Source organism: Cherax quadricarinatus, chromosome 56 (assembly GCF_038502225.1).
Source record: "Cherax quadricarinatus isolate ZL_2023a chromosome 56, ASM3850222v1, whole genome shotgun sequence".
In the NCBI taxonomy this organism is placed as follows: Eukaryota; Metazoa; Arthropoda; class Malacostraca; order Decapoda; family Parastacidae; genus Cherax; species Cherax quadricarinatus.
The window spans coordinates 10768334-10781995 of record NC_091347.1 but is presented as its reverse complement, the minus strand read 5'-3'; the positions used below and the strand labels follow the sequence as shown (position 1 = coordinate 10781995).

The 13662-nt window shown below is 40.5% G+C and overlaps 1 protein-coding gene across 5 annotated transcripts in view; it reads left to right on the top strand.

Annotated features, from left to right (window-relative positions):
* Positions 1–13662, top strand: part of LOC128700667 (adhesion G protein-coupled receptor L4) — a 361845-nt gene that overhangs the window by 332991 nt on the left and 15192 nt on the right. For all 5 annotated transcript variants that reach the window (XM_070097077.1, XM_070097076.1, XM_070097073.1 and 2 more), the window contains one exon: positions 6214–6353. In XM_070097077.1, coding sequence (XP_069953178.1) covers positions 6214–6353 — 140 coding nt within the window. The remainder of the gene's footprint in view (positions 1–6213; positions 6354–13662) is intronic.

The window sequence follows — 13662 nt, the reverse complement described above, 5'->3', positions numbered from 1 at the left end:
CTGCTCCCGTCCTGGCCACTGCCTCACTCACAGGAATAAAATGCGTTCGCTTACAGGGGAATACTTCACGTCCACTTTCCGTATACTACACGGAAAATAACATTATATATGGAGGGCTATTTTATAAAATATTGTTTTTTTTTACAGTATTCCGAAATACATACACACAAACACACACACACACACACACACACACACACACACACACACACACACTCAGCCAGGAGCTGAGTCTCGACCCCTGCAACCACAATTAGGTGAGTATACACACACACACACACACACACACACACACACACACACACACACACACACACACACACACACAAAATGACCCCTGCCTTGTTTTGACCAGTTACTGTGTACACAAACACACACACACACATGCACACACACACACACACACACACAGACACACACACACACACACACACACACACACACACACACACACACACACACACACACACACACACACACACACACACACACACACTCGCGCGCGCGCGCACATATACAACAGGCCTAGTGTCTAATCGACATATGCCTAGGACAAAATGGTTAACTAACACACACATATATAGCTATCATGTGAGGTGAAAAGTAGGTAGCAGTGGTGGTGGTGATAGTAGTAGAAGGTACAGTAGTAGTGAGTGCAGGTAGCTCTACGTTGCTATGTGATGGCAGGGATTATTGTTTTAAGAATTCTGGATAATACCTCTGATTAATGGCATCTGAAATGGCGATTAAAAATGACTCAAGGCATTTAGGTATGCAGAAGTTTGTTTTTTGATCGCTAGGCGGCGTCACTGAATTTCCAACGTTCATGACTCACGGAATCGTAATGACACGATTGCAAACAAACTATACCACTGGCGGGGTTAGAACCCGCGATCAGAAAGTCTCAAAACTCCAGACCGTCGCGATGGTCTGGAGTTTTGAGACTGATCGCGGGTTCTAACCCCGCCCGTGGAATGTTTTTTTTTTTTCCAACGCTCTGCCGTCTAGGGTGGATAGGGAAACAATGTGGCAAATGTTGCAGGTGTATGGAATACGTGGTAAGTTACTGAAAGCAGTTAAGAGTTTTTATGAGGATAATGAGGCGGAGATTATTTCCCAGTAAAAATAGGCCTTAGACAAGGATTCGTGATGTCACCGTGGTTGTTTAACATAATTATAGATGGTGTTTTAAGAGAAGTGGATGTGGGGTTGTTTGGGAAAAGTGCGGGACTGATTGATAAAGAATCTAACACAAAATGGGAGTTGTCACAGTTGCTCTTTGCTGATAACACTTTGCTTTCGGAAGATTCTGAAGAGAAGTTGGAATGGTCGGTGGACGAATTTGGGAGGGAATGTAGAAGAAGGAAATTAAAAGTGAACATTGGAAAGAGCAAGGTGATGAGGGTAACGAAAAATTTAGATAATGAAAGACTGAATAACATATTGGAGGAAGGAAGTGAATGTGTTTAGCTATTTGGGGTTGGATTGGTCAGCAGATGGGTCTATAAAAGACGAGGTGAATTGAGAGGAAACAGGTGAGTGGCGGTTTGAGAAATCTGTGGAGACAAAGAACTATATCCATAGAAGCAAAAAGGGGAATGTATGGGAGTATATTGGTACCAATGTTCATATATGGGATGTGAATGTTGCAGTAAGGAGGAGTCTGGAGGTAGTGGAGATGCCGTGTCTGAGGGCAATATGCTGTGTGAATATTATGCAGAGAATCCGTACCTAGTTGGGGTGATTCAGACGTTTAGAGAGGATGACTAGATTCCCAGTCAAAGAATTCAAATAAATTTGACTGAAGTTAGTTACCTAGAATTGCTATGTTATCGTGCTTTACAGGCTTAACAATTTCCTCCGAGAGTAGTCTTCCAAGGTCCCTAATTAAGTGTGGGGGACAGTATTTCATGCTCCTCCAAAAATTTTACCGAGACAGTATCTGTGTCCCTTCAGTTTTTATTCAGTAATTCAAGTGTTTTCTGACAGTGCCACCCCACCTCCCTTCCCGTTATTTCCATCAACGTGAAACAAGTATGAGCCAGTAGGGTTGCTGCAGTGTTCCTTCTTTCTTATGTTAATTAATATCATCGTCTTTACATCTCTACGGCTTATTCTGCATCCTCCGTATTCGACCGGAGAAGCACCACGCCCGTGGCCTGGTAGCTAAAGCTCTCGCTTCACACGGCGAGTGTCCGGGTTCTAATCTCGGCGAGGGTAGAAACATTGGGCGCGTTTCTGCACCGGTTGTCTATGTTCCCCATCAGTAAAATGGGTACCTGGGTGTTAGTCGACTGGTGTGTGTCGCATCCTGGGACAAAACTGACTTAATTTGCACGAAATGCTCAGTATAACAAGCGGCTTTCTATATACTGGTATACCTTGTACATGTAGTAAATAAAGATATTATTATTATTATTATTATTATTATTATTATTAGTCTGTAGGCAAATGTTTCGGAATAAAGGTAACTAACGGTTGCACACGTGCTTTAATTATCATGTGTCTTAATTATTTCAAAAAAAAAAAAATCTTGTATTCTGGAGAGAGCCTTTAACAATGGTATCAAGTTCGACTATTTGTTACTGTGCTCAAACTGTACCGTGATGAAGATAAAGATAAAGATGCTTATTTTCTCTGAGAACATTGGTTACATTATTATTATTATTAAAAGGACACAAGTGCAACTAATGTGACATTTATTGTGGCAACGTTTCGCTCTCCAGGAGCTTTATCAAGCCATTACAAACAATACATGGACACAGAGGGTATATAAAGGCTCAGAGTGAGGTGCAATACTAGTGAGGTACCATTTAGATGTTCACTAGTGGTAGTAGTAGTAGTGACAAAAGTAATACAATATGATAGAACAATTGATTCGTACAAGAAAAACTGTTTTTCTTTCAATAACAAGCTCTACAAACAAACCTACGGCATGGGAATGGGGTCCCCCATAAGTGCCGTCCTAGCCAACTTATACATGGAACACCTAGAGTCCGAACACTTCGCCAACATCATCCCTTCAAGCGTCACTTGGTTACGTTACGTGGACGATGTCCTCGTAATAACTCCAAAACGTTTTGATGTACGGGATCTTCAGGCAAGGCTCAACGCAGTTGAACCAGCGATCCAGTTTACACTAGAAGAAGAGTCCAACAACAAGCTACCTTTCCTCGACGTCCTCATTCACAAAGTAGACAACAACCTAAGATTTCAAGTTTATCGGAAACCCACCAATAAAAATGATCTCACACACTTCTATTCCAGTCAAGATACCAAGACCAAAAGAGGCATCATCATCGGGTTTTTCCTAAGAGCATACCGAATTTGCAGTCCTGAGTTTCTTGACGAGGAATGTACATATATTCACCAAACATTCACTGAGTTACATTTTCCTTCTTTTATCATCAAAGACTGCAAGAAAAGAGCTCTTCAGATCATTAATTCTCCACGCATCAACACAACTCCCAACAAAGTTATAATTCTTCCCAACAGCCAGGTTGCACTGAACGTCTCAAAAGTACTTACACAAGCTAACACCAGAGTCGCCATCGCTTCTAGCACTTCAATAAAGGATCTAACCAGGACACAATCCAAGCACCACGAACCAGTCAATGCAGAAGTTTACACTATACCCTGTGGAGGCTGTGACAAGATTTACGTAGGTGAAACAGCAAGAAACCTCGACACCCGCCTCAATGAACACATTTACGCATGTAGGAACGATAACTTGAACAACGCCTGTGTACAACACCGAAATTCCACCAATCATCTCATGAAATTCAGAGACGCCCAATTAGTGATCAAAGAAACTAATTTCCGCAGACGCAAGTGCCTCGAATCAGCACTGATCGCTGTTTCAAATACAATTAAACAAAACAAAACGGCAGTTTCACCATCTCCGAAGTCTTAGCAAGAATCCTCCTGAAAACAGTAAACCCTGCCATCACATAGTCTCTCCTGTTATACTACACAAAGTACATTACAGAGAGTGAACACTGAAACAAGCTGCCTCTTTCCAGTCTATATTTGTCCAACCTATTTTTATGTTACCCAAGTAATAGCTTTTATATCCTTTTACTCTTGTACGAATCAATTGCTCCATCATATTGTATTACTTTTGTCACTACTACTACTACTACTACTACTACTACTACTACTACCACTAGTGAACATCGAAATGTTCCCTCACTAGTATTGCACCTCACTCTGAGCCTTTATATACCCTCTGTGTCCATGTATTGTTTGTCATGGCTTGATAAAGCTCCTGGAGAGCGAAACGTTGCCACAATAAATGTCACATTAGTTGCACTTGTGTCCTTTTACTTTACGTATTGTCGGTAATTCTACCAACTTCATTACATTATTATTATTATTATTATTATTATTATTATAAGAAGAAGAAGAAGAGTAGGAAGAAGGATACAACTTTGGTATATATGTGTCTAGCATTAGGAATAATATTAGGAGAGAAGTAAATAATGAAAATGATTGTTATAGGAATGCAGTTAGAAGCCTGAGTAGATCTATAACCCACTATGATAACATGAACGTAGATAAGTATGTTGATGGAGCAACTTGCAATGTGAACACTGACTGATGTTGTAGTGGCCAGGCTTAGGCTTGATTACAAGTACTGATTGATGTTGTAGTAGCCAGGCTTAGGCTTGGTTACAAGTACTGACTGATGTTGTAGTGGCCAGGCTTAGGCTTAGTTACAAGTACTGACTGATGTTGTAGTGGCCAGGCTTAGGCTTGATTACAAGTACTGATTGATGTTGTAGTAGCCAGGCTTAGGCTTGGTTACAAGTACTGACTGATGTTGTAGTAGCCAGGCTTAGGCTTGGTTACAAGTACTGACTGATGTTGTAGTGGCCAGGCTTAGGCTTGGTTACAAGTACTGACTGATGTTGTAGTGGCCAGGCTTAGGCTTAGTTACAAGTACTTCTGGCAGTTTGGGAGACACACAGATGATGATCAAACTAAATGTAAATTATGTGATCAGGCATATGGTCACTGTCTTGAACACTATGTGCTTAATTGTCCACTTATCTGTATTGAGGAATACAGAGATAGACAGTATAATAACCTATGTGAGATGTCAAGATATCTTATTAATGAAAATAAGATACCAGATATACTAAGCAAATTTCCTAAATTTATTTGTAACAGATAAGTGAACTGTAGATATGTAGATATAAATCCATATGTACACTTCTTAACCATTTTGGGGCCTAGTTCCTAGGCTTTTTGTGTATCCATATGTTCTTGCACTACCCTCCACAGGATGGATATGGACTGCATAATAAACTAGCCACTTCAGTGGCAAAAATCTAAAAAAAAAAAATCGAGAGAAGACTCACTGCTATGACTTTTCAGGTGTCATGAGCCTCTCATTAAGAATAAAATGAATATTGTATATTACGTTCTAACAATGTATCATTACATTAACAAGGCGAGGGTGAACATCAGTAATTTCATGGCGTACATATTGATAGAATTTCATGTAATTATTTTTATTCTTTCATACGACTAATGTTTTCTCATTCTGACAACAAATATAAATAATAAAATATTTGGAAAACATTGCTATTTTTATTGATCTTTAATATACACACTAACAAAAATAGTGTATTTACACTTCCTCCCCATAGTCACCCCTTATAGGTGACTATGGGGAGGCAGAGTAAATACACTTATCCCATAGTCCCCAAAGTCACCCCTTATGGGTGACTATGGGGACTATGGGAACCTCGGTATAAAAGTCCTGTTGTCGCCCATGATGACGATATGTCATCTCAGATCTCAGAGAAATAATTATATTTTTGTGAGACAGCCCTTAGAATAACATCCTTAGCAAGCCATTACAAAATAAATCTGAATCAAACATTTGAAATAAAATTCTTGTGCAAGCTCTTGTATTTAATTATGTTGTAAGTCACTGCAATAATTCAATAACAATCTTTTGAAAGCCTTTGAAATATGAATCTTCTGAAAACCCTTGTAATTTAACTTTTATACAAGTCTTTACTATATAAACACTCTTTACAGTCAAAATTATTCAGCAAGCCTTTGGATTTAAAATATTCATTTACCTCTTGAAGTAAAAACCTTCATAAATTTTATGCATGAATTACCATTTTACAATAATAATTCTTTTGCACCGTCAAGATGTAATATAAGTTGACTAATATTCACCTCTCGTCGGTGCAGCCACACAGGGAGGAGCCTTCCTGTTTACGGTGCTCAACTCTCTGCAAGGTGTTGCCATCTTCCTCACTACTGTCATCATGAATGAAAAACTGATGCAGGACATCGGTGATTTACCCTTCATTACAATGCTTCAGAATTTAGTAAGTTCTTTCAGTGAAAGAAAAATGGTGCACAAACTCATGTGAATTTGATAAACTAGACATATGTGCAACACTTGGGTATCTTTACCCGTGTTGCACATGTGTCTAATTTATCAACTTGTCGGTTCTGTGGACCATTTAACTACATTCATGTGAATTTCTTTCACTGTTGAATTTTATATTAAAATGTCGATTTTTCAGCTGAAATGGATCCCAACAGCCAGAATGCTGAAAATAAATGGTATAAAATACCGTCACTATGGAAACATAAACACATATGCAGTTTAAATGTGATCCTTTATTGACAACGTTTCGCCCACACAGTGGGCTTTTTCAAGTCACAAACAGATCTACCTCGGGTGGAAGGTACGTGAGTATTTATAGGCAGGTTCAGAATGTTCAGGTCAGGTGGAGAATGCTGCATCTGATGATCTACCGGGCGGGGTTATAGGGTCTTGGGTAGCTTGGCAGGGGTATTGGACAAGTTGTGAGTAGATCTTCTGCAGTGTTCTATGTTCTTATGTGGGATAGCGATGAAGAAGTTTCTTGGCAAGTGGTTCAGCTATGTTATAGAAGCCATTGTTCTGGTTGAAATTGTTGGTTATAGAGATAAGCGATGATTCCAGGATTCTTCGGTATTGACTGTTGTCTTCTGTGGCGATAAGTCTTGAGTTTCTGTAGTTAATTAAATGGTTGTGTGAATTGCTATGTTGTACACAGGCATTCCTTGTATCGTCAGTCCTGCTTGCGTATTGGTGTTCTGAAATGCGTGTTTGGAGGTCTCTTGATGTTTCGCCCACGTATAATTTGTTGCAGTCATTACAAGGGATTATGTATACCCCTGCAGAGGATGGAAGCTTGTCCTGTCTACTACTGGTGATGTCCTTGATGGTCGTGGTTGTGGAGGTAGATACATGGAATGATGTATTGGAAAATATGTTGGATACATGTTTGCCAATTGAGTTGGTGGGGAGGACTATATCTCTTCTCGGCAGTGTCTTCTCTGGGTGTGTTGAAGATGTTTAATGCCCGCCGTCTGCAGCCTCTGATGAAGTGACGAGGATAGTGGAGTTTAGAAAATACTTGTTCAATTATAGTGCATTCTTCCTCAAGGTACTCATTGCTGCAGATTCTGAGTGCGCGCAGGAAGAAGCCTATAATTACACCACGTTTAGTTTTGGTGTCGTGGTGAGAGTAGAAGTGAAGATCGTTTTGGTTGGTTGGTTTTCGATAGACTTTGAAACGAAGTTCATGGTCAGTTTTGCAGAGAAGAACATCAAGGAAAGGAAGAGTGTTGTTGACTTCTTCTTCAAGTGTTCTTCTTGATGTTCTTCTCTGCAAAACTGACCATGAACTTCGTTTCAAAGTCTATCGAAAACCAACCAACTAAAACGATCTTCTCCACTTCTACTCTCACCACGACACCAAAACTAAACGTGGTGTAATTATAGGCTTCTTCCTGCGTGCACTCAGAATCTGCAGCAATGAGTACCTTGAGGAAGAATGCACTATAATTGAACAAGTATTTTCTAAACTCCACTATCCTCGTCACTTCATCATTGACTGCAGACGGCGGGCATTAAACATCTTCAACACACCCAGAGAAGACACTGCCGAGAAGAGATACATAGTCCTCCCCACCAACTCCATTGCCAAACATGTATCCAACATATTTTCCAATACATCATTCCAAATATCTACCTCCACAACCACGACCATCAAGGACATCACCAGTAGTAGACAGGACAAGCTTCCATCCTCTGCAGGGGTATAATCCCTTGTAATGACTGCAACAAATTATACGTGGACGAAACATCAAGAGACCTCCAAACACGCATTTCAGAACACCAATACGCAAGCAGGACTGACGATACAAGGAATGCCTGTGTACAACATCGCAATTCACACAACCATTTAATTAACTACAGAAAGTCAAGACTTATCGCCACAGAAGACAACAGTCAATACCGAAGAATCCTGGAATCATCGCTTATCTCTATAACCAACAATTTCAACCAGAACAATGGCTTCTGTAACATAGCTGAACCACTTGCCAAGAAACTTCTTCATCGCTATCCCACATAAGAACATAGAACACTGCGAAAGGTCTACTCACAACTTGTCCAATACCCCTGCCAAGCTACCCAAGACTCTATAACCCCACCCAGTGGATCATCAGATGCAGCATTCTCCACCTGACCTCAACATTCTGAACCTGCCTATAAATACTCCCGTACCTTCCACCCCAGGTAGATCTGTTTGTGACTTGAAAAAGCCCACTGTGTGGGCGAAACGTTGTCAATAAAGGATCACATTAAACTGCATATGTGTTTATGTTTCCACAGCCAGAATGCTGTTGAGGAGCTCTTGATCAAAGATATTTATCCTGTTTCTCCTATTTTAGGATCAAACTCGATTGTATTTCGTTTTCAAGTAACTCCACACCTCCTCCTAATTTCCACACTCCGAATTTTATGCATAATATTTACACCACACATTGGCCTTAGACAGCATATCTCCACTGCCTCCAACCGCCTCCTCGCTGCAGCATTTACAACCCAAGCTTCACACCCATATTAGAGTGTTGGTACCACTGTACTCTCGTACATTCCCTTATATGCCTCCATGGATAAAAAAATTTTTTGTCTCCAGAGTTTCCTCAACGCACCACTCACCTTTTTTCCTTCATCAATTTTATGGCTTACCTCATCCTTCATAAACTCATCCACTGACACATCAACTCTCAAATATCTGAAAACATTCACTTCTTCCATACTCCCTCCCTCCAATGTGATATCCATTTTTTCTTTATCTAAATAGTTTGATATCCTCATCACCTTACTTTTATCTATGTTCACTTTCGATTTTACACAACCTCCCAAACTCGTCCACTAACCTTTGCAACTTTTCTTTAGAATCCTCCAAAGCACAGTATAATCAGTAATAAGTAACTGTCTCAGCTCTCCTTTTGTATTTGATTCCACATAATTTAATCCCACCACTCTTCCTAGGCTTTCTTAACTTGTTTATCTCACTCCAAAAAAATTTCTTGTTTACAGCAAAATTTCTTGACAGTGCCTCCCCCACTCTTATCATTTGCTCTGCTTTTGCATTCTCTTCACCTTTGTTTTTCCATATACTCTGCCCTTCTTATATCACTGCTTTGTAAAAAATCTCATAAGCTACCTTTTTCTCTTTTATAGCATCCTTTACCTCATTCCACTAATCACTCCTCTTTCCTCCTGCCCCCACCCTCCTATAACCACAAACTTCTGCCCCAGATTCTAACACTGCATTTTTAAAACTATTCCAACCCTCTTCAACCCCCCCTCACTACCCATCCTTGCACTAGCCCACCTTTCTGTCAATAGTTGCTTATATCTTATAACTTACTTCCTCCCTTAGTTAATAAACTTTCACCTCTCTCTTACTGCTGCCATTTTCCTTTTGTCCCATCTACCTCTTACTCTAACTGTAGCTACAAGTAGTTAATGATCTGATATATCCGTTGCCCTTCTATAAACATATACATCCTGAATCCTACCCATCAAACTTTTATCCATCAGTACATAATCTTACTGCTTACATTACGTGCTATATTATATCATATCTTGTATTTATCATCTTTTTCATATAGATGGGGAGAGGGAGGTTTTGGGTAGATGGCGAGAATATTTTGAGGAACTTTTAAATGTCGACGAAGAAAGGGAGGCGGTAATTTCATGCACTGGCGCCAGGGAGGTATACCATCTTTTAGGAGTGAAGAAGAACAGGATGTGAGTGTGGGGGAGGTGCGTGAGGCATTGCATAGAATGAAAGGGAGTAAAGCAGCTGGAACTGAAGGGATCATGACAGAAATGTTAAAAGCAGGGGGGGATATAGTGTTGGAGTGGTTGGTATTTTTGTTTAATGTATGAAAGAGGGGAAGGTACCTAGAGATTGGCGGAGAGCATGTATAGTCCCTTTATATAAAGGGAAGGGGGACAAGAGAGATTGTAAAAATTATAGAGGAATAAGTTTACTGAGTATACCAGGAAAAGTGTACGGTAGGGTTATTATTGAAAGAATTAGAGGTAAGACAGAATGTAGGGTTGCGGATGAGCAAGGAGGTTTCAGAGTGGGTAGGGGATGTGTAGATCAAGTGTATACATTGAAGCATATATGTGAACAGTATTTAAATAAAGGTAGGGAAGTTTTTATTGCATTTATGGATTTAGAAAAGGCATATGATAGAGTGGATAGGGGAGCAATGTGGCAGATGTTGCAAATATATGGAATAGGTGGTAAGTTACTAAATGCTGTAAAGAGTTTTTATGAGGATAGTGAGGCTCAGGTTAGGGTGTGTAGAAGAGATGGAGACTACTTACCGGTAAAAGTAAGTCTTAGACAGGGATGTGTAATGTCACCATGATTGTTTAATATATTTATAGATGGGGTTGTAAAAGAAGTAAATGTTAGGGTGTTCGGGAGAGGGGTGAGATTAAATTATGGGGAATCAAATACAAAATGGGAATTGACACAGTTGCTTTTTGCTGATGATACTGTGCTTATGGGAGATTCTAAAGAAAAATTGCAAAGGTTATTGGATGAGTTTGGGAGTGTGTGTAAAGGTAGAAAGTTGAAAGTGAATTAGAAAAGAGTAAGGTGATGAGGGTATCAAATGATTTAGATAAAGAAAAATTGGATATCAAATTGGGGAGGAGGAGTATGGAAGAAGTGATGTTTTCAGATATTTGGGAGTTGACGTGTCGGCGGATGGATTTATGAAGGATGAGGTTAATCATAGAATTGATGAGGGAAAAAAGGTTAGTGGTGCATTGAGGTATATGTGGAAGCAAAAAATGTTATCTATGGAGGCAAAGAAGGGAATGTATGAAAGCATAGTAGTACCAACACTCATACATGGGTGTGAAGCTTGGGTTGTGAATGCTGCAACGAGGAGGCGGTTGGAGGCAGTGGAGATGTCCTGTCAGAGGGCAATGTGTGGTGTAAATATTATGCAGAAAATTCGGAGTGTATAAATTAGGAGAAGGTGTGGAGTTAATAAAAGTATTAGTCAGAGGGCTGAAGAGGGGTTGTTAAGGTGGTTTGGTCATTTAGAGAGAATGGATCAAAGTAGAATGATATAGAGAGCATTTAAATCTGTAGGGGAAGGAAGGCGGGGTAGGGGTCGTCCTCGAAAAGGTTGCAAGGAAGGAGTAATGGAGGTTTTGTGGGTGAGGGGCTTGGACTTTCAGCAGGCCTGCGTGAGCCTGTTCGATAGGAGTGAATGGAGACGAATGGTATTTGGGACCTGACGATCTGTTGGAGTGTGAGCAGGGTAATATTTAGTGAAGGGAATCAGGGAACCCCGTTATTTTTATATAGCCGGACTTGAGTCCTGGAAATGGGAAGTACAGTGCCTGCACTCTGGGGCAGGGTTTCAGGATATTGGCAGTTTGGAGGGATATGTTGTGTATCTTTATACGTATATGCTTCTAAACTGTTGTGTTCTGAGCACCGCTGCAAAAACAGTGATTATGTGTGAGTGAGGTGAAAGTGTTGAATGATGAAAGCATTTTCTTTTCGGGTATTTTCTTTCTTTTTGGGTCACCCTGCCTCGGTGGGAGACGGCCGACTTGTTTAAATATATAATATATATATATATATATATATATATATATATATATATATATATATATATATATATATATATATATATATATATATATATATATATATATCAACGAATCGGCCGTATCCCACCGAGGCAGGGTGGCCCAAAAAGAAAAAAGTTTCTCTTTTCAAATTTAGTAATCTATACAGGAGAAGGGGTTACTAGCCCCTTGCTCCCGGCATTTTAGTTGCCTCTTACAACACGCATGACTTACGGAGGAAGAATTCTGTTCTACTTCCCCATGGAGATAAGAGGAAATAAACAAGAATAAGAACTAGAAAGAAAATAGAAGGAAGCCGAGAGGGGTGTGTGTGTGTGTGTGTGTGTGTGTGTGTGTGTATGTGTGTGTGTGTATGTATATTATATATGTATATATATATATATATATATATATATATATATATATATATATATATTATATATATATTACCTGGAGTTTACCTGGAGAGAGTTTCGGGGGTCAACGCCCCCGCGGCCCGGTCTGTGACCAGGCCTCCTGGTGGATCAGCGCCTGATCAACCAGGCTGTTGCTGCTGGCTGCACGCAAACCAACGTACGAGCCACAGCCCGGCTGATCAGGAACTGACTTTAGGTGCTTGTCCAGTGCCAGCTTGAAGACTGCCAGGGGTCTGTTGGTAATCCCCCTTATGTGTGCTGGGAGGCAGTTGAACAGTCTCGGGCCCCTGACACTTATTGTATGGTCTCTTAACGTGCTAGTGACACCCCTGCTTTTCATTGGGGGGATGGTGCATCGTCTGCCAAGTCTTTTGCTTTCGTAGTGAGTGATTTTCGTGTGCAAGTTCGGTACTAGTCCCTCTAGGATTTTCCAGGTGTATATAATCATGTATCTCTCCCTCCTGCGTTCCAGGGAATACAGGTTTAGAAACCTCAAGCGCTCCCAGTAATTGAGGTGTTTTATCTCCGTTATGCGCGCCGTGAAAGTTCTCTGTACATTTTCTAGGTCGGCAATTTCACCTGCCTTGAAAGGTGCTGTTAGAGTGCAGCAATATTCCAGCCTTGATAGAACAAGTGACCTGAAGAGTGTCATCATGGGCTTGGCCTCCCTAGTTTTGAAGGTTCTCATTATCCATCCTGTCATTTTTCTAGCAGATGCGATTGATACAATGTTATGGTCCTTGAAGTTGAGATCCTCCGACATAATCACTCCCAGGTCTTTGACGTTGGTGTTTCGCTCTATTTTGTGGCCAGAATTTGTTTTGTACTCTGATGAAGATTTAATTTCCTCATGTTTACCATATCTGAGTAATTGAAATTTCTCATCGTTGAACTTCATATTGTTTTCTGCAGCCCACTGAAAGATTTGGTTGATGTCCGCCTGGAGCCTTGCAGTGTCTGCAATGGAAGACACTGTCATGCAGATTCGGGTGTCATCTGCAAAGGAAGACACGGTGCTGTGGCTGACATCCTTGTCTATGTCGGATATGAGGATGAGGAACAAGATGGGAGCTATTACTGTGCCTTGTGGAACAGAGCTTTTCACCGTAGCTGCCTCGGACTTTACTCTGTTGACGACTACTCTCTGTGTTCTGTTAGTGAGGAAATTATAGATCCATCGACCGACTTTTCCTGTTATTCCTTTAGCGCGCATTTTGTGCGCTATTACGCCATGGTCACACTTGTCGAAGGCTTTTG